Raw genomic sequence first — 21,504 nt, forward strand, 5'->3', positions numbered from 1 at the left:
TGACTCAGACAAGGGAAGATAAAATAGACTTGTTAAATTTGCAAATGGCAGTGAAGTGGGAAGCAACTGATAGAGAGGTACAGAACAAAAAAATGACCAAACTCATAAAGCATCCTGAAAAACAAAAGATCTTTGCATGCAAAGGTAGGGATAAACAACTTGAGTGATTCAGGATGAGATACTCTTTAGATAGCAATGCAATAGGAAAAAAAGCCTTCAGATTATAGTGGGCCACAAACTGAGCAAGATGCCCTTGCAAGGAAGGGGAAAAGACCATAAACAGCAACACCTCATGAAAGACATTAAATATTTCCCTGAAAGAAGATACCACATACCATGTCCAGTTCAAGAAACATACTACAAACTGACAGAATTCAAACCACAAAAAGAAAGATTAGTACTGTGGAACATAATCTACATGAAGAAGCAAAAAGGGTTTGTAAAGAGTCAGGAGCAAAACATACAAGTGGAGATATAAAAACTATCAAATGTGTACAAGATAAGGAGGATGAATAAAGGAAGATGATGTTCATGTCTCCCACAAATAGTGTGGACTTGCTTTTTAGCAAGTGAGAATAAGATTAAGCAGCAGGGATGGTGGAGAAATCCTAAAAGAAAGAACATGCTACTCTGGGACACTGAAATAACTGAAATATTCACTGTTGAAACTCTTAATTAACATGGCTTTTAAGCATGTCAGAAGTTACTGAGACACACTGGGTGAAGAAATGTATTTCCTGAGCTGTCTTCTTGACCTGTTTTCTATGACGGGAAGATTTCAAGCTAAAACGCACTTTTAATCTCTGTACTGAAAATCACTTTTATTGTGGTCAGAGATATCTCAGCAGAAATTGTATAAGCTTGCAGGAAACTGCTATATATGACCCCAGAGCTTGATGATGCACTGTATGAACTTGTTAAGAGTGTGGCTGCCAAAGCAGCTCCAGTTTTACTGGAGCTTAAAAAGCTTGTTTATACCTTAGACACAAAATTCTGTACAGTCTTGTGGTTTTGTGTGTTTTTAACCATATCCACCAACTCCAAGGCAGCTACAAAGTCATTACCCAAAAGCAACAAGGTGAAAAAGTAAAATAACCTACCCTGATACTACACTGAACAACCTAAATTCAGACTGGACTTTTTCATACACAGGATATGCTGAATGCTCTTTTGAATACCATGGATTTTGGCAAATCAAAGAAAAGGCTGGGATGTACAGAAGAGCTCATGTTTAACCACAGTACAAAACCTTATCCTTTTATCACAGAGGCACTGTAACATTATAGGCCATCAAGAGGTACAGACATCCTTGCTTTCAGTGAGTAGGAAACCCTATGGGTAGCACAAATATGACCACAGATGCTGCCTGTGAAAAGACATGGAGTCTTAGCTAAGTTATTTTTTACTTATCCAATGTCAAAGACAGAGACTGAAAACACAGCATTATCACAAACAGTATCTGGCAGTACACAAATTAAACGAGGAAATCTGATAACATTTCAAATTTAAATGACTTTTCTATTTCACACCATGAATTGTAAGAAGTTTGAGCTGCTGCAATAAGAGGGATCAGTGTTCTCAGTACAGTCCTATTTGACCCCTTCACAGGTTCTGTTCTTTATAATTATTAGCTCACTATTGGCTATGACATGTCCCCATGCACCATGACATCACTGTACAGGAATTGATTCGTAAATGCCTCGAGTACTACATGTTTTAACAGAAGAGTCTTCTTTTGTTAAGGTTCTACATTAGTATTTGATATCTTTTGAGTCATAAAAGGGTGGTTTAAATTTTTTAAGGATGGATTTCAATTTTATTATAGGAAGCAAAGAGGAGAGACATAAATTGTCTTAACCAGTACACTCAAGCTTCTAAGTAGATTCAATACTCACTTATAAAAGCCTTGTCTGTGGGGTGGGTGAGTTGAGAAGGACAAAGGTATTAAAATGCAATTTAAATATGAGCCAGCAATGTGCCCTTGGTCAATGTGCCATTGACCAAGAAGGCCAATGGCATCCTGGGATGCATCAAGAAGACTGTGGCCAGCAGGTCAAGGGAGGTTCTTCTCCCTCTCTACTCTGCCCTGCTGAGGCCTCATCTGGAGTAGTGTACAGTTCTGGGCTCCTCAGCTCAAGAGGGACAGGGAAGTGCTGGAGAGAGTCCAGTGCAGGACCACCAAGATGATCAGGGGACTGGAACATCTTTCATACGAGGAAAGGCTGCAGGAACTGGGGCTGTTTAATCTGGAGGAGACTGAGGGGAGATCTTATTAACATTTATAAATATCTAAAGGATGGGTGTCAGGAGGTTGGGGCATCCCTTTTTTCTATAGTATCTAGTAACAGGACAAGGGGTAATAGGATGAAGCTGGAACACAAAAAGTTCCATTTAAACATAAGAAAAAACTATTTCACTGTGAGGTGATGGAGCCCTGGCACAGGCTGCCCAGAGGGGTTGTGGAGTCTCCTTCCTTGGAGGTCTTCAAGACCCGCCTGGACATGTTCCTATGCAACCTGATCTAGGTGACCCTGCTTCTGAAAAGGGGTAGGACTAAATGACCTCTAAAGGTCCCTTCCAACCCCTACCATTCTGTTGTTCTATGAAATCTAAGGCAATGGAATTGGATTTAGATTGACAAAGGTATTAATGCATGATTTAAATAATATTATGGCTGATATTCTGACCTTTGTTGACCCAAGATTAATAGTGGTAATGGACGCAGCAGCAGCAGCAGTAGTTTTCTCTGATGAATCTGCAAGGTGAAGGATGCTCCACAGCAAAGTCACAGAAGACATGATCATATGCAATATAGATAGGATCCCATTGCGTGCTTCAACCAGGTGTTTCTGATCTACGTTAACCAAAAGCTAGTGGATTTAAAGGGGAGAGAAGAAGAGCATTAAATAGTATATTAAATAGCCTAAGTCAAATGGTGCAAATTGAGACTTAAAGGACATGGCAGCTTTACACCTTCACTATTTTTCAAAACAAGTTTTCAATAATTCTTTTAGTATGTACAGGTTTTGAGTCTGTTAAAAATAATAGTTAAAGAATCTTTTGACTCACTTGTAAAATGTCAAATGTATTCTGAACATGAGGCCTCACATCTCCAGCAATCGATTTTGTATCACCCTGCCTACACCTTTGTGAAACAATTACTGCAGAATTTTCAGTGTAACTAATACTCTAGGCAAGAATATTTTCTTGCACAGACAACAAACAATTTTCAATTACTTTTAAATAATAGAAGGCAAATGTGTGTAAGAACAAAACCAAGCCAAAACAAGCTTGCAGAGAGAGCATGACAAATATTTTCTTGCAGAATCTGGGCCAAATTCTTAACAGAGATTATGCTCAGAGTATCAGACCTGAAAATACTGCTTGGCTAAAGAGAACAATTGCAAATGTGCAGAAGGAGTAGAAAGGAAATATTTTGATATATTACAAGATAAACAGAGTCCAGACAGAAAGTAACAGGACAGACATCAGTCTGGGAAGTTCCACAAAACAAAGACAGCTCTAAAGAGTGACATCTTAAGAGGTCTGAAAGTTAAGAAATTCCTACTTTAGTTATCTCAGGGTAACAAAGCAAATCCTCAAAATCCAAAACAAACCAACCAAATCTAAAACTATCCTCTTAAAAATATAAGTAGTAGAAAATTGATTTCATTTGAGATTTGTACATTATCAACAAAATCCTCACTTATAGCTGATATATGTCAGTTGTTCATATCTGATAATATAATCACAGTCCTTCATTTGACATGTATTGCACAGGAACCTCTCAGACACCCAGATAAGTTTACCTGATGATACTGCGTAGATGGATCCAGGAGGCAGTAATGAATTATTGTTGTGATCCCTTCTAATAAAGTAAGAACCATATCTGGCGGAGTGACTGATGCCATCCAGAGAGGCCTAAAAGAAGAGGTTGGGTTTTTGAAAGTGGGTTAATCTGGTTGTAAAGTAATTCAACACGGTCAAAACTTGTTAGAAAGATTACAGACCTCTACATACACGTACCTATTATCAGACAGTCCTGTTTCGTATTTATACTGTTGAATTAAATTATCCAAGTTCCTGCACAGCTGGAGAGTGACTGAAACAACCACCCTTTGAAGGACTTTTCCCATGTAAGGCAACGTAGAGGTGATAAGGCCGATCCACTGGGGATGCATTTTACAGGCACAGTGCTGGTGTAAAGCTCGGATCACCGCGCAGAGAAACATGCCTTGGCAGGTTATTGGCTGGGAATGTAAGTATCGAAGAGAAGTCATCGGCTGCTGGGGGCCGATGTGCTCCAAGTCAGTTATGACAAAGTCAAAGCCTGTCTCGTTCTCCTCAGGCACAGTCATGACTCTGTGTTCCAGCACGATCAGCCGTTGAAGTACTTTCAAAAGCTGTGACTGCAGAGTGCTACCATTGTCAAATTCATCTTCAGAAAAATTTATAAGGCTGTCTTCAGAGAAACCTTCTTCCACAGCCACTATGTTCTTCCCAGCCATCTTTTCACTGTCCCACTTCTGTGCACTGAAGATGGAAGACAGCAGACAATGTAGGATCACTTTCTGAACCTTGCACTTGGACAACATGTCCGAAATAAAACTAGGAAAGCCCTTTGCAGAGCTTTCTATCACTTTTGCCAACTCAGCAAAGAGAAGCGTCAGAATTTCTATACTCATCATCTGCATGTTACGGTTCCCTATGAGATCTTGGGAGGTCACGTTAACGTGAGTTGGATAGTGGCTCCGCATATAGTACAAACACAAGGAGATAAGAATCTCTATGTACATAGAGCTCCGAAAGTTATGGTTGGAATCAACCGGGATGTGACTGTAGAAATCCTTGCCCATGACTGATATTCGATGCCTGGCTAGAAGGTTCTGGAGCAATGACAGCTGAGGAGTGTATGCGTTGTTGACGCTGGTGGTGGAGATAGCACTTACAAAAGATGAAGGGTTTGTTTTCAGAATAGCTTTGATTGCAGAAAAAGCGTACAGTGTCCTCGAAGAGTCGTACAGCTGGAGATAGAGCAGCACATGTTGATACAACGGGTGGATATTAAAGTTGGGAGATTTGCGCATTCCTGGGGACCCCACATCACTTTCTATTTCTGAAATTTCTCCTTCTCCACAACTGTACCAGTTTTCTAAATCAAGACCGTCACTAAAGAAGACATTCGTCTGTTTAAGCTTCTCTGTTTGTGATTTCTTCTTCTCTTCATCTTTCTTTTTGGCTATTTTCACCTTAGGTTTTGCCCCTGGTTGTTTACCGGCCTCTTTAACGATTGTTTCTTTTTCTGACATTTTTTCTGGTAGCTTTCCTTTAAAGCCAAACTGAATACTACTGTGGCTTCTCTTTCTGGACTTCGATTCAGTGGAAGAAAGAGCGAGGTCAGAGAGGGATTGCTGGCTTTCTGCAATACAGGGTGAAGAGTTATTTCTTGATATTTCATCTCTTAAGCTCTCAAGTCCAGTCTCGGTTGAAGCTGACAGCAACTGGGAGCTGTCGTTACTAAGCAAGCTGCTCTGACTACTTTGAATATTTTGATCTTCATTTTTTGGCATCTCTACAGAGTTATCTAAAGGACTAAATTTACACAGAGCATCCTCAGAGTGTAAACTATGTTTAACTGAGTCAGCCTCTTCTCCTAGACTCCTTACAACTTTGCATATAAGATCTGTAACTACTTGCTGCACAATTTCATCAGGTGAATCTTCTCTCAGAGTCTGAGAACTATCTTGTGCGCTCAGGCTTTCTGTTTCCACTTCATAACTGATGTTGTCTCCAGTAGATGACTGAGAACAGCCTGAGTCAGAACTCTGCAGTATTTCAACTTGATGGTCAGGAAGGTCAAAATCAGACACGACCATTGGTATGGTCTCACTGCTGGTACTTAACAAGGACAGTCTGTCACTCAGCGGGTTGACCGTTAGGCTGAAGTTCTCCATTTCATCCATAGCAAGTTGTTTGTCATTGCTTTCTTTAGGTATAATAAGTTGTCCTTGGCTTACAGGCACATGGGAAAATGCTTAAAAGAAAAAAACACAAAAAAATTATACACAGAGTATACTCATAGTATCTTGTTCTTCACAATAAAATGGAGAATTTAAGTTTAGAATTGAAATAAAAATAGTGCTAAAATGCATATGACACATTCATATAATCAAAGCAATATTACTGTAGCAACAGGCCCCAGCAAAACAACACAATTTTCCCATGAAACATTATGCAGGCTTCTCTGCTTGTGTTTTCATAAAGAAGAATTATTATATGTTACTAAAAACTACATGATACATGCAAACACCTTCAAACCTTATCAGTATGGTTTCAGCAAACACCTTCAAACCTTATCAGTATGGTTTCAGCTGCCCCCATATCCTAATTCATAAAAGTATTTAATTGCTTGGTTAAGTTTCAAGCCATACTCTTAAATTCTATTGGAGTTTAGCAAGATATAAGAAAATGTTGTGCATTAAGATACCTGCACATTATTTTAATTTGAGAAGAACAAAAAAAATACAAACCCAAACAAACGAAAGATACTTGGGACACCCAAAATGGAAACGGAAAAAACATGAACAAAGGCACATGCAAACAGGAGCTATTCCTGCACTTTTGGTTATGCTCAAAATTTTTTGCTACATTTTTAACGCTGCAAATTGCAAATAAAGAAATTAAATAAGTCTTCTTGTATACCTACCATCAGCACAGCTAAACTTCTGCATAAAGTGCTTTTCACTTTCTTCTTCAGGGTGATAAGGAGATTTAGTCCAGTAACACTCAGCCTGTACTCTCTGGACGGAAACTCGCTGAGTTTTCGGATGGAGAAGCAGGAGGAGCAAAGGTTCAAGAACCCTTGCAATATCATGTCTTTGAAGCACTTGATTTAACCAGGCTTGTCCCACTGACCATGTAGAACCATCCAAGCTATTAAGGCTGTCCAGCATGATAAACAAAGACCTAGAATAGATAAAAGAATGAATCTAGCAAAAATTTGACACTACTCACAAAACAATCCCGTTTTAATTTGATATGTGATAAATTTCAACATTTCACTACATATCCTAGTGTCTTCTCCATATAAAACAGCATTTTCTTTGGAATCCAACCTTTATATTTTAGTCTAGTCTAATGAAGAAATGTCCAGGTAGAAAGAGTAATAAAGCTAGCCAAGATATACTTTCTATATATATATACATTCTATAGTAGCTAGCAACAGGACAAGGCGTAATGGGATGAAGCTGGAACACAAAAAATTCCACTTAAACATAAGAAAAAACTATTTCACTGTTCAGGTGAGGGAGCCCTGGCACAGGCTGCCCAGAGGGGTTGTGGAGGCTCCTTCCTTGGAGGTCTTCAAGACCCGCCTGGACATGTTTCTATGCGACCTGATCTAGGTGACCCTGCTTCTGCAGGGGGGTTGGACTAGATGATCTCTAAAGGTCCCTTCCAACCTCTACCATTCTATGATTCCATGATAGCTGCTCCGTCTAGTCAGTTGAAGCATTTGTACAGCTACTAGTGTAACAATCTCTGGTTGCCTACTAAGTGCTAGCACAATAAGTTTTCTTTTTGTAAAGCCAATTCACACAGATGCACAGAAAAGAGAAGATAACTTATTCAAAGTTGTATGTACAGAATTTATTGCCACTTCTGCAATGAGGGACAGCAGCAAACCAAAGAAATAAGAACCTTTTTGCTTCCCTTCCTACCGCTAAAGTAAGCACTTCTACACAGCATTTGGGCCAGCTGAGGAACACAAAATTAACTCAGTGTCTGGATCATTCAGCCTTTTCTCAGAAGGTAGTCCAATACCACGACACAAAACAAATGCTCTGCTGCTTGCCATGAATGATATCTTACACAACAGACCTGGATTAAATAATGAACTTTAGGATCTTAGTGCTTACTTGCAATTTTGTTCTTAAGTTTTCTTAGCTTTACTGTTTCCATATTCATACAATTTACTTCTGGGTTGACTTCCCTCTCCTGCTTTTGTTTCTACCAAATCACAGTAAGAATGCTATCATAGAATCACAGAATGGTAGGGGTTGGAAGGGACCTTTAGAGATCATCTAGTCCAACCCCTCTGCTCAAGCAGGTTCATCTAGATCAGGTCACACAGGAACGTATCCAGGCAGGATTTGAAAACCTCCATAGGAGGAGCCTCCACATCCTCCCTGGGCAGCCTGTGCCAGGGCTCCCTCATCTCAACGGTGACATGTTTAAATGGAACTTTTTGTGTTCCAGCTTCTTTCCATTACCCCTTGTCCCATTGCTAGGTACAGTAGAAAAAAGTGCTGCCCCAACTTCCTGACACCGACCATTTAGATATTTGTAAATATTAGTCAGTTTCTTCCTCTCCAGACTAAACAGCCCCTGTTCCTGCAGCCTTTCCTCATAAGGAAGACGTTCCAGTCCCCTGATCATCTTGGTGGCCCTGTGCTGGATTCTCTCCAGTAGTTCTCTGTCTCTCTTGAGCTGGGGAGCCCAGAACTAGACACAGGACTCCAGATGAGGCCTCACCAGTTCAGTACATACAAGTATTTTAACCACAGTGATTATCAATAAATCACTTGACTGTTCCTGTCCTACTCTTTACGGCTACCAGAAAAATTCACAGCTTACATAGACAAGAAATGAGTTTGTGTTAATCATCATTGTGAAAACAATTTTATCTATCTTTGCTCTCAGTTGCACTACAGTTCCACAATTTCTAAACACTCAGTGCCAGTATAATGTAGCTAAAGATTCTGAAGCAAAATTGTTTCACTGAATCATGCCTACAGTCACCAACCTGTCAAAGGTACGGCCAAAGGAAGAAGACTTGTTAATGTGAAGGTCACGGGTGAGGTGCCATAGCACTGCAAACTTTGCATGAGCTTCCATTCTTACTTTCTGTGGACCAAAATATGTTAGAGCTATCAGAATGCAACAGCTTCTGATAAGAAATGAGAAAACAAAAGTATACAGCAGTTTAAAAGATATATTACTAAAATTAACTTTCTGACTATGCATTCAAATCCAATTTTCTAACATTACAAACAGCAACAGGCAACAATTGATGTCTGAAAACAATTTAGTAGTATGAAAGGAGTCTACTTAATCTTAACCTTGGCTGTCTTAGTTTCAAACTTTTGCATGAAGAAGTTTTAAGTACATGATGTGATAGCTTAAACAATGCTTATTTTACTTGCACAAGTTGAATAGTTCTGTTTTAGCGAGTTTATGTATCAAAGTACTAGAAGGGATCATGAAGAAATGTGTCAGGTTTTCAATATGAAAAGTCCAGCATAGGGAGGCAGAGAAAGATGACAATTTTTTAGAGACAGACTCTGGAACAATGGGATTAAACACAGTATCCATGGAAACCAGGTAATGAAAATAAGTTGGCTAGAAAGAATTGGCCTAAGAATTTTCTAGTGAGATACACTGTAGATAAGAGTTCATCACTAACATGCCAAATTTAGCTCTGCAGCTTGGAGTTTTATTTGGGCAAACAGGACATGCTTACTGCCCAAAGGACTTGCAATGACTGGCAATAATATGCAGAATATTTAATGGTGAAAATGGTGTTAAAACAACATTTTTTATGCCTTTATATCTTTACTCAGGCTCAGTTAGGTGCAGAGCTATTCCAGCAATGCTGTAAACAATAGCAAATGCCATGCTGTGATATGAATACATGGATACATGTGTTATAAACAATTTTATCTGAGAGATAAAGCAGCTACTAAGCAGTTGTAGTGGTGAACGAAGAAAGCATAGCAATCAAACCATCCAAATTACTTTCAAATACAATCAGGGCTTAAAATAAATTACTAGATAAGAAGAGATAAGAGGAAGAAGATTTTTCACTTGCTTGTTCTTAAATATATATGCTCACAGGGAATGAACTGTAAGCATATTTATCTCTAATGAAAATGAGGCCAAACTAAAAACTATTGATGCCACTGTGACAATCTGGCATACTTCCAGACTTAATTCACAACATACAGCTTAAGAGGCTTTGCAGTAGCTAATCTGCCACAAGAATGAAAATGTTAAGGAAAAGCCATAAATCCTGAAAGCTACAGAAAAGATACAAGCTAGATGTAAACCTAAAAAATCTCAACTAAACCAACCAAGAGAAACAGCAGCATTCTGGAAAGTAAAGTAAGTAAAGTAAGCACAGGTATTTAGGAAAAAAACAACACTTCTAATAGGAAATAAAACCCCAAAACTACAGTCACAACACTGCTGCAAAATCTATACAGTTGCACAAAACAATTTACTAATATCTGCTGAAGAGACAGTGAAAATACCAATTCTCAAACACATACAGATGACTCCACGTAAGCCCTTGCAATTCACACTGGGAAGATGTATGAAATTACTGTTTTCACAGTAAGGCTGGCAGAAATGAGTGAGTGCCACATCCATAGTCACAGCAGTTCACAGACCAGCCTAGTAAGTGAAACTATGAATGACTGGCAGTTTTATCATTATGCCAAGCTGTGAACTGTAGTGGTTGACAGACTGGCTCACACTCACTTTTGTTGACCTGGTTACTCTCTAGCAGAGAGACAAAAAGGTAACTGCTTCTGAAGTCACAAACTCATTAACTGCCTAAGCGTATAAACAAGCAATTCCCTATCATTCATTCTGTTGGGACTGTGAAAACAGTTCCTATCTGAAATTTATAGCACTACAAAGGCCTCAACTCAAATGTCAAATAGACAGCTTCTACATAAGTCTGTTGCTGAATGCTGAAAACCTCCCTTTATCTAGCATGAAACTACAGAAGCTCATCACAGACTTAAAGGAAATATCACTTGTCAACAGTCTGAATAGCTGCAATCTTCAAAAGACTTTGAAAACCACTACCTCATTTCCACTAGTTAAACTGATAGAAGTAATTAATAGATACCCAAGATCACTTCCCAAAAAGAGTCAGCAATGAGACAGAAGACCTTTGAGCAGCAATAAAGAATGGGAGAAATCTACTAGGCTAGGTCACAAGCAAACACAATAACCTGTGGTAGCAGAACAAGAGATGAGACAAGTGACAAAGTAATAAACCAAATGGTGTTATCAGAGGCAAAGAAGCAGCTTTCTGATCACTCTAGAGGTTCTGCTCAAACTATAGCCCATGGCTTTTGACATGAAACCGAGATGGAAAGTGAAGACCTTCAACAAGAGTTTGCAGTACAGTTTGCTGGTTAGGCCACAGCAATAGAAAGAGTGCTGAAATTTGATGGGGCTGTACAGGGAAAGAAGAGCAGATAGGACGACTGGAATGGAATCTAGAAAATCTGCAATCAATGACCACCATTACAAACACTTTTCATAGATTTGCAAAACACGAAGACTTCATGAAAACAGCTCAACCTCTACAGACACAAGGGTAAGGTTTCTTTTAAGTGAGGATATAGGCAAGAGGGTGTCAGTGTCAGAAGGTGGACAGATCTGATATTCTTCATGCAAGTAAAAGGTAAGCGTATATTTAATGTTTGAAACAATCAATGTAAGACTCCATTTCTTCCAATATTGCAGTTACTTATGTCCTCCTCTGAGGCACCAAGTCCTTTTTAAAATATAGTTCTATAGTTGTACACTTAACTCCTCTTTTAGTAAACATATGAACAACTTGCCTTGTCTCTGTGAGTCAGCTGCTGACTAATAACGTCTTCACAAATGCTAGAAGATGGAACGAGGTTGTGCAGCTGGTAGAAGAGCTCCACACTCTTCTGATGATGCTGAGGAGTTCCATCACCCAACTGGTCCCAAAGAGTTAAAGCTATATGCTTTGGACATGAAAATAAAAGTTGTGAGAGACATAAGTAAATGAGTAGCATGGCTTATTTTTCTCCAGACTACATTGAGCTCTATGCAATAATGGGAGACATTAATTCTGACGATACCAAATGACCAACAGGCAATGTATAAAATTGTTCTTTTTTCTTCATATGAACTGTTTTAAACACTGCAATAACTTACTACATAAAAAGTTCCAGTTAGAAATCCGAAGTCACAGGCATCTCTCAAAAGAAATTTTCACTGAAATATAACTAAATATGTAATAATACCTTGCTGCTAATTATCTTCTGCACCAATGCAGAGATTGTAGTTTATCAGAGTCCTACACTACACACATACAGTTTCATACTTTTGTTAATTGATCATACCTTTCAATCAGGTTCTATTTATATTTTAAAAGTATTCAGTCAAACAAGTATTTTCACCCAAGCAGTCAGTTAAGACAGTCACAGTGGGAAAACTTGCTACGCACTTTCACTTAGTGAGTCCAACATGGGTTACAACTGTTATCAAAGTACTCAGCAAGGAAATATGGTTTACCATACCAGGGATGGTAAAATGGCCAAGACTAACAGTCTTCAGCAGTCAGGAAAAGAAGTCAAAAGAGAACAGCAATGAAATATTGCATTGTACCTTAAAGAAATCTGTCTTTTCAGCCATATATCTCAGGTTGCCTTGAGTAAGAGGAGGTCTGATGACCACAGCCACTCTTCCCTGGTTAGGGCTAAGAGGCTGAGCAGTTTCCACACTGTTCACATTTTCTCCAGTAACAAGCGCAACAGATTGAGTCAGTCCAACCAAGTCCATCACAAGGGAAATAGTAACACCTTGAATGCTGAAATCCCTTGCTTGCTTGCAAGCATTCATTAAAGTCTGTAGCCACAGTGGAGGCTGTACTTGTTCACAGTCTGAAACAAAAATCACAGACACTTTCATTTAACAAGATATTATGAATTTTTCCATTTACATCCCATAATCACATCCACAATTGTCCTTTATCTCTCATATTTCAACTTGTCTGTTGTCTGGCTTTAGGAAAACATATTTGGAAGAAAGATACTTCCTAATGTATCTCTTTATTTAAAATAATCTAATTAAGAATGCAATACTGTATGACTTCAAGCATTTAGCAACCAAAAAGCAATAGAAACATTTGAACAAGGAAAAGAAAAAGAAACTGTATGGAAATTCAGTCACAGGACTTGCTGTTTTAAACAAAGCTGTACTTTCAGTAGTTTGCACATGCTTTCATTTAATTTTTGCCTCCTTCGGGAACTTCTTGACCATCAATCAATTCTTAACGTTGTAGTTCATAATCTGGCATAATTGTATAGAAGTTTTCATATATATAATAACATTATAGATATTACCCATTATATAGATGTTAAATATACATACAGAATTATTTACACATATTATTTACATATATAAAAACTAAGTTGAAACTGACAAAACATCTAGAGATCTTCCTGGCCCCACTTTAACAGCAGCTGTGAAAATTCATGTTTTAGGCTGCAGAAATTTGCTCCTGTTAGACCACAGTCTGCTTTCACTGCAGGTGCTTGTTTTCCTCTTCTTAATGTTCACTTACTTAATACCATCCTGGCCTGATAATGCAAGTGTCTTTCTCCGAGGTCAACAGACAACTCTTCAAGTGAACAAAGCAGCCTTTTATTTTAGAGTTACCAAAGTAATTTTTCTTAAAGCTTCAAAAAGACTTTCATAGAATCATAGAATGGTAGGGGTTGGAAAGGACCTTTAGAGATCATCTAGTCCAACCCCAGATTTTATTGCTCATATTCCTAAAACAGGCAAATGCTCCTAGAAGCAGACACAAATGAAGGAGTGTTTTTTAATAGGCACAAATATAACATCTATTTAGAAATAATATGCAATTTCAAATTTATATCCACAATAGTTATTTCTGTAATGTAAATTTGAGTCTAAATTTACCACATAATGTTCTGGAACTTACAGAGATAAACATTATTCTGAGCTTGACTCGGTTTCCTTTTTAATTTCTTCACTTAAATATAGCACACATTTATCTGGGAAATTAAGTATACAGCAAAACTCAAGCATAATTACGTTCTAGCAATATCAGATTAATTTGTCTCCTTCAAATAAACAGGCTGATGACTCTCACCACTGATTAAAGGCAATTGGCTCATATTCCTAATGCAACCCATCAAAAACAAGTTCCAAATTTAAGAACTCTTTGATAAAGACAGATCTGCAGCATATAAATTTTTCAACAGATGAAGAGTAGGCCAGTGTGTAAATTATGGTTACTACCTTCTCCATTTTCTGTTATGGGAAGCAAGACTTGAGGGACAGCTGTGCATTCCCATTCCCATCACTATTCCTGTTCACCCTGACATTCCACACCACAGAAGTAAATATCTGAACAAAATCCTTCTTGTCTATTTCAACCATCACACTGTTTAATAAGACTGCAAAGGCAACATCACAAATGTGAAGATTCAGATGATGAATGAGCAATGCAAATCCAGGACATTGAAAAGAGTGAAAAGGATCCCTAGAATCACAATCTACTCGAGCTCTGCAGCCCTTCTGCTTTAGAGTTTAGTAGGCTGCGATAACCAAAGATGCTATAGTCACAGAAAAGTAATAAGTAAACAGATAATTTTTAAGCACCTTGTAGTCTTAGAATCACAGAATGGTAGGGGTTGGAAGGGACCTTCAGAGATCATCTAGTCCAACCCCCCTGCAGAAGCAGGTTCACCTAGATCAGGTCACATAGGAACATGTCCAGGCGGGTCTTGAAGGCCTCCAAGGAAGGAGACTCCACAACCCCTTTGGGCAGCCTGTGCCAGGGTTCTCTCACCCTCACAGTGAAATAGTTTTTTTTCATATATACTTGTAGTCTTCTGTCACAAGTCATTTGTAAGCTGCTAGTATCAGGAGAAAAAAACACTCCAAACTTACAAATCGTATTTTTCAGGATCATGTTGTAGAAGCACAAATTTCCTGTGCTAGATCTTTTCCAAAAGGTAGAATCCCTTTAGCATTGCAATAGTGTTAATTAATAAACAACTGCAACCAAGTTGCCTTCTACTGACGTAACTATTCGTCATGTCTGAACCTCACAAAGATACCTTCTGCTCATGGCTGTACAACGAAGACGTATACAACACATCTTAAAGAGTATACCAATAGAAGAATAGTCATGTTAACTTAATGTAGTGGGTCTGGGATGGTAGTGATTTTCCACAGCAGCTCTTGCAGTGCTGTGCTTACTGTTGGTATCAATATTATGCCTACTGCTCGCACAGCATCAGGGCTGTCCCTCCAGCATTCCTTCCCCCACCTTCACCAATAGCTGTGGGTGGGCACAATCTTGGGAGGGACCACAGCCAGAACAGCTGACCCAGGCTGACCAAGGAGATATTCCATACCATATGACGTCAGCTCAGTAATATAAACTGGGGGAGAGGAGCAGGAAGGGAAGGCAAGATTCATATTTGGCCTTCCAAAAGCAACCGCTACGCGTACTGAAGCCCTGCTTCTCGGGAGGTGGCCGAACATTGCTGCTGATGGGAAGTAGAGAGTAACAGCTTTATCTGCTTTTGCTTTGCTGTTTCTTTATTAAACTGCTTTTATCTCAACCCACGAGACTCCCATCTTATTTTCTCCCCTTCCCTGGCTTGCTGAGGAGGTGGGGGATAGAGTGGTGTGGTGGGCACCCGGCATCTAGCCATGGTCAAACTACCACACTTAACGTGCCTGTTTCCAAAAGCCAAATAACTACCCACCTCCAAGCAGTTCCCATTACTTAGCCTTAAATAAGATTTTGAAAGTTATGAATAAGAACAAAAAGTTACAACCATGAAGTTCCCCACAAAAAAATAAAATCCCAGAAGATGACTAAGACAGTGGCCAAGATTATTATAACTGTTTCTTGCATGTTCCAAGTATATTTACCATGATATCATTTTAAGGCAGCAACTTTCAAGCAACTACAGACTCGAAGTGCAACCAGAATTATACATTGGAACATCTTTCATACGAGGAAAGGCTGCGGGAACTGGGGCTGTTTAGTCTGGAGGAGATTGAGGGGAGATCTTATTAACATTTATAAATATCTAAAGGGTGGGTGTCAAGAGGTTGGGACATCCTTTTTTTCTATAGTAGCTAGCAACAGGACAAGGGGTAATGGGATGAAGCTGGAACACAAAAAGTTCCACTTAAACATAAGAAAAAACTATTTCCCTGTGAGGGTGAGGGAGCCCTGGCACAGGCTGCCCAGAGGGGTTGTGGAGTCTCCTTCCTTGGAGGTCTTCAAGACCCACCTGGGTCCTATGCGACCTGATCTAGGAGACCCTGCTTCTGCAGTGGGATTGGACTAGATGATCTCTAAAGGTCCCTTCCAACCCCTACCATCCTATGATTCTATGAAAATTAGAACTGTAAATTGAAGACTTTACAAACTGTAAAAATGTTTGATCATCTATAATGTCACATATTACAGTAATCCAGGACAGTCCATATCTGTATCTGAATGTGTTCATCTATCTGTGAATACATTTACACTTCACAAAACCCACTATTCTTATTTTGTCTTCTAAAGCAACTGTAGATAGAATTGTTTGCAAGAACCATTCCTTTAATAGAAGCAAAGTAAAACTAATTAATTTATCATGTGGACAGAAGCTTATTATTTCCATGTATTGCACAAAGTGATCTATGTGCACATCAAGTCATAATGGCAAAAATGAAGCTAAAGACATACTTGATGTCAGGTATGATTATTACAAAATATGACAAAGTAAATGTTGTGGATCCATTAAGAACATTTGAAAATCTAGCTTTTGCTCTCAGGCTTCAGCTTGCCTAATTTGTCACTGCAACATTAATTGGTGTCAAATCTCACACCAGCAACATTATTAAAATGTACGACAAAATAGTTTCGTTTCCAAAAATCAACCCAAATGATACAGAAAGAAACTTACATTTCTGAGAGGAACAGCAAACAGCAACACACACAAAGCATGAATACTATTACTTCAAGAACTGAATTACTGTTTTAAAAGCCAAGGATAAAGCAAAGTGCAGCTTACCAACTTCAGGCTTCCCAGGATGTAATTCTGAAGTACGGTTTCCTTCAGCAATGTAAACGGGAAAGCTTGAACATTCCAGATACAACTGACAAGCAGCAATAAAGGCAGGAAGGTATTCTTTTGGTGTTTTTTTCTTGTTTGTTTTCTTCACCTTAACATCAACTTGCGATTCTCTGTCCCATTTTGGTGTCTGTCCTTGCTCTCTAGTGGGGTCTACTGGAAGCTCTGCCCCTAAGGGCTGAGATAAGGAATTACTCTGAATGATATACAGGTTGATAAATCTGGTTAAAAACTGTTGGACATACTCCAAACAGCACTGCATTGCAGTCTTTTGGATCGTTTTCCCACTTCGAGTTGCTGTTCCCTGTGTGCCTACGGAAGGAGGCTGCACAACGGTTTCCTCTGATCCCACAGTTGATGCTGTCTCAGTCTCCGAGGATGTGCTACCAACAATAGGAATGCTGGGTGCACTGTGACCTTCATTCAGGGCTCTATCAATGTCATCAGTTGTATCTGCCTGGTATTGTACAAACTCGGTGAAGCCACTCTCTGATGATCGACTGCTTGGAGGATTTTCACCATCTTCAAAAACATCATTAGGATTTTCAAGTGCAACTGATGGCACCTGAGTGAGATTAAAGTGTAACGATTGTTAAAAATAGGTTACTTAGATGCTAGTGAGAAAATACTTACTTGCTTCTCCATTTGAAAGCTAAAATCTTACTCCACAGTTTAAAAATCTATTTATATTAATACATTTTATGCACAATGATAATTGGTATTTCAGTAAGCTTGCCTGTCCAAGCTATCTATATAAAAAAGGCATCGTTTATCAAGTAAAACACTTTAAACATTACTGCTTTTAAGATTTTCTACATATCATAATCATGTCTGATTTTTAATAAAAGAATGCTGAGATACACAGGCACAAGTATTATTAATTTATACAGCATCATAATATAAAACATTCATACATCAAAGTAAACACCTCATTTATAGGAGGAAGCAGGACACTGAAATGTTAGCTATGGTCACTTTAGCTAGATAGATTCTTTTAATACTTTAGATCTCAGTGTGTTCTACAAAAGGACAAGACAAATATCTGTTAATTAGAAACTGCTGCAGTCATAAAGGAGTAAAAAATGCCTGCAGGCAAAGGAGATGTCAGCCAAGAACGGAAAGACTTGAGAGTAAAAAAATCATATACACTTCTCTGATCATGCTTTTGACGTTCCCACTGTACTAGTAAATAATCACATTACATATTAAATTGTTTTAACCTAACATATATCAGCAGTATATTTAGACATTTAAGTCCAGTGGAGGGCCACCACAGGAGCTCCTGATACTAAAGGATAGCTCAGAGAGGTATATTTGCTCAGTCTTAAGAAAAAGAATGCTAAAAGTTGTGGAGGGGGAGAGGGTATCTTTCTTGCTGTGTGTGACTTCCCATTAGGTACTTGAAAAGATGGAAACATGCTCAGAAATCCACAGTGAAAGAACAAAAAGGTAATGAACACAAGCTGTCAACACAGTGCAAACAAGCTCGAGAGAGAAGTTGGAGAATCTCCATCCTTGGAGATATCAAAAACTAAACCGGATACGATCCTGAGTGACCTGACCTAGCTTTCAAGTAAAATCTAACTTTGAAATCAGCTCTGTTTTGAGCAGTGACCTGCAACTGTCACTTCCAACCTAAACTTTCTATGAAGTTCCGCTAGTTTCTTCAGCTGGAGAACAAGGATTTCAAGGCCTGTCACCTAAAATAACTTACAGAGCCATGGTTGCATGGACCAAACTAGACAACGTTAAGAGAGGAAAAGCTGCTGGCTGGTTTATTTCTTCTATTTCTTTATTAAATGATTCTAAGAACTTAACAGTGAGAGTAAAATAACTGGTGAGTATTAATTTGATGCACATCAACTTGGTGAGAGGAGAATATACATATATCTGACACGTAATTGAAAAGGAGAACTCTTTTGAGTCCAGTTATTCTACTTGATCAGATTCCTGAAGTGTCTCACACCTTCAAATCTTAACTGATTAGTCCATTCTTAGGTCTTGATTCTGAAGTGATTTATACATAATTAATATTAATTACGTCTAGATAAGACCCTTTAAGAATCAAGGCCTTTTACCACAATGAAGTGCACAATTTCTTTTGATGAACCAGGTGTCACGTGCATTAAACTAAACCTAACTGAAGACTTGGTGGTGGTTCAGCACAGACTTAGAAAGCCCACTTCTTTCCACACAAAACTGCTTTTGTAAAATGCTGCAAAACACAATCAGTTACCTTTTTATTTTCCCATTCTTTGATAGAGCTGCTGTGTCCACTAGGAAGCTGCAGGATACCATCTGTACCAGCAGATAGCAATGGAGGTTGAACCTTACTAAGGATCTTTGAGCAGAGTCTCAGAGAATCAGTAAGCTCGGACAAGTGCAAAGTATGAAGATGGCTCGTCAACGCAGAAATCATCCTGAGCAACAGCTGAGGCAAATGTTCTGTCTGTATTTCAATGTAAGTCTCCTAACAAAGTAATAGTAAAATACATTAATGATAAAACCAAATTCCATCCTGAAAGTCATCTTCTATAACAGTGGTTCCTATCATTTGCTTAACTGTACTAAGCATATGGAAGATAGAAAAAGGAAAATTTGTATCTTAATACCCAAGAATAAGAAATGCATGCTTTACTTAAAAAAAATTGACAGAATTAACTTTACACTTGGGTACCCAACAAAGAGAAATAAATTTAGCTCTTTTTCAGAATTTTACATCTTGATTGTTACAGAAACATGCACATTAAAAAACATAAGGCTAAAGAATGCTACTACTGTTTTAATAACCTTAATATAAGTCTAAGAATGAAAGATACACAAGTTACTACGAACTAAAGGGAAAATAGGCTGATTGTCATACCTGACACAGCACTCTCATACTTCTAGTAGGCTTTGAAATGAGAAAGCAAAGAATTGAGGAAAGACAGGTATAGAAAAAACAGTTCCAACAGTTGTTGCTACATTAAGCAATGCCAACAGAAAAAGAAGATACATCTTAACATGACATTTAAAAAAGCCTTAGAAGAAAGCTGCACATCAAAATTAGCATATCAAACTACAAAAGACTATACTTCTAATGAATAAAGTGCAGTTTTAGAGAAAAGAAATTGAGGGCAGACAAAAATTTTCCAGGTACAATCATCACAAAATCCACTTTGGTTATAGCCAACCAGTCTATCAAGAATCATACAAAGAAAGCAAAGATTCTTCTAAAAGTGTTCACCAATTTATGGTAATATATTTTCAGGTAAAGAATTAAGTAGATATAGTATTTTTGTTGACTATAAACATGCAGAATCCCAGTACTAGCAACAAAGAAAGGAATTCTTACCAAAGAAACTATATCCAACAAAAAATCCACTAACAAGCAGAAATTTGTCAGGGGTAACTCGGATTGCTCACTGCCACCTCCAGGCCCGGTTTGAAGTCTCGCATGTAATGTCCTCCTGCAAAAGTCAAGTAGTGTTTCATGATATTTTTCCCTCCCTTTTACATTGATCATGTTTCTGTAACTTAATGAAAGCTGTACACATCGGGGATAATCTCTATTAACAAATAAAAGTAAAATGAGAGATTAAGTTTGCTCATTTGGCCCCATTGCACACTTTCAGAAAAGCAGCAACCACTCTTTCAGTGTAACACAGTCTTCATTCATAAAATAAGGAAATTTGGGCACCAGGAAGTTGCATTTGCTACTCCACCATACAAAGCAATATTTACTAATATAAACATGAATACCAATAATAGAATTAAGGGATAGAGTTACTAAAAACACAGTAATTTTGAAGAGATCTGAACCCAAAGTGTAAAGCATTTGAGCCTTTTATTTCATTTTTTACTGTCTTTATCTCATGAGGCTTTAAAGCTGTGAAAGAGGAAAACAAAACAAGCTCCTCTAAATGTCCACTTCAGCTTCAGTTGACCACATTGTTCTACTATTAACATGAATTCATTATGAGTTTTATTGCTGTGAAGTAAGATAGAATAGAAAACTGCAGTAAAATCACGTTGCAGCAATCTGACAATATGCTAAGCAAAGGATATGAACAAAGAAATAGTGTTTTATAATTAATTTCTGATATTATAACCTACCTACAGCATTCTTCAAACCAACGAGCAATGTAATCCCACATATAATAAGGCTCAAAGGAATTAAAGAGAAGATTGGCAGTTTTAATCAATTCTGCTGTTTTCTTGTTTTCTCTCAGTTTGCTGAAAGAAAATAAAAAGAACATTTTTTATTTTTACACTTCATTTCCAAATCTTGTAACTACACATCACCACTGACACATTATCTTCCTCCTATCTCTAGAGTAGTTGTTGCTCTAGGGCTTAGAATATTGGCAGGCTACTCATAGTACTGGTTTTTCACAGTTGCTAGGTTTCTTCTCTGTCCTTTAAGTATTTGTCTGCTAACCACATTTTTAATAGCTGTTTTCCCATGATCATTCCTACAGTTGTCTCTCCCTCCCAGCTTTAATCTTCCCTCTCTCTGCACCTTTTTAAGATATTCAACTCAAATTCTGAAACTTTTTACCTGCCTCTCTTTGTCTTG

General features: G+C 38.2%; 1 protein-coding gene across 5 annotated transcripts in view; it reads right to left on the bottom strand.

Moving 5' to 3' along the window:
* The window catches only part of DOP1A (DOP1 leucine zipper like protein A), a 66,181-nt gene that overhangs the window by 15,984 nt on the left and 28,693 nt on the right, over positions 1-21,504 (bottom strand). For all 5 annotated transcript variants that reach the window (XM_061989467.1, XM_061989464.1, XM_061989465.1 and 2 more), the window contains exons 11-21: positions 21,042-21,161; positions 20,281-20,395; positions 19,183-19,416; positions 16,887-17,511; positions 12,439-12,713; positions 11,640-11,792; positions 8,804-8,904; positions 6,707-6,966; positions 4,027-6,034; positions 3,810-3,921; positions 2,688-2,870 (exon numbers count right to left, since the gene is read on the bottom strand). In XM_061989467.1, the coding sequence (XP_061845451.1) occupies positions 2,688-2,870; positions 3,810-3,921; positions 4,027-6,034; positions 6,707-6,966; positions 8,804-8,904; positions 11,640-11,792; positions 12,439-12,713; positions 16,887-17,511; positions 19,183-19,416; positions 20,281-20,395; positions 21,042-21,161 (4,186 nt within the window). The remainder of the gene's footprint in view (positions 1-2,687; positions 2,871-3,809; positions 3,922-4,026; positions 6,035-6,706; positions 6,967-8,803; positions 8,905-11,639; positions 11,793-12,438; positions 12,714-16,886; positions 17,512-19,182; positions 19,417-20,280; positions 20,396-21,041; positions 21,162-21,504) is intronic.

This window comes from Colius striatus, chromosome 2 (assembly GCF_028858725.1).
Source record: "Colius striatus isolate bColStr4 chromosome 2, bColStr4.1.hap1, whole genome shotgun sequence".
Taxonomy (NCBI): Eukaryota; Metazoa; Chordata; class Aves; order Coliiformes; family Coliidae; genus Colius; species Colius striatus.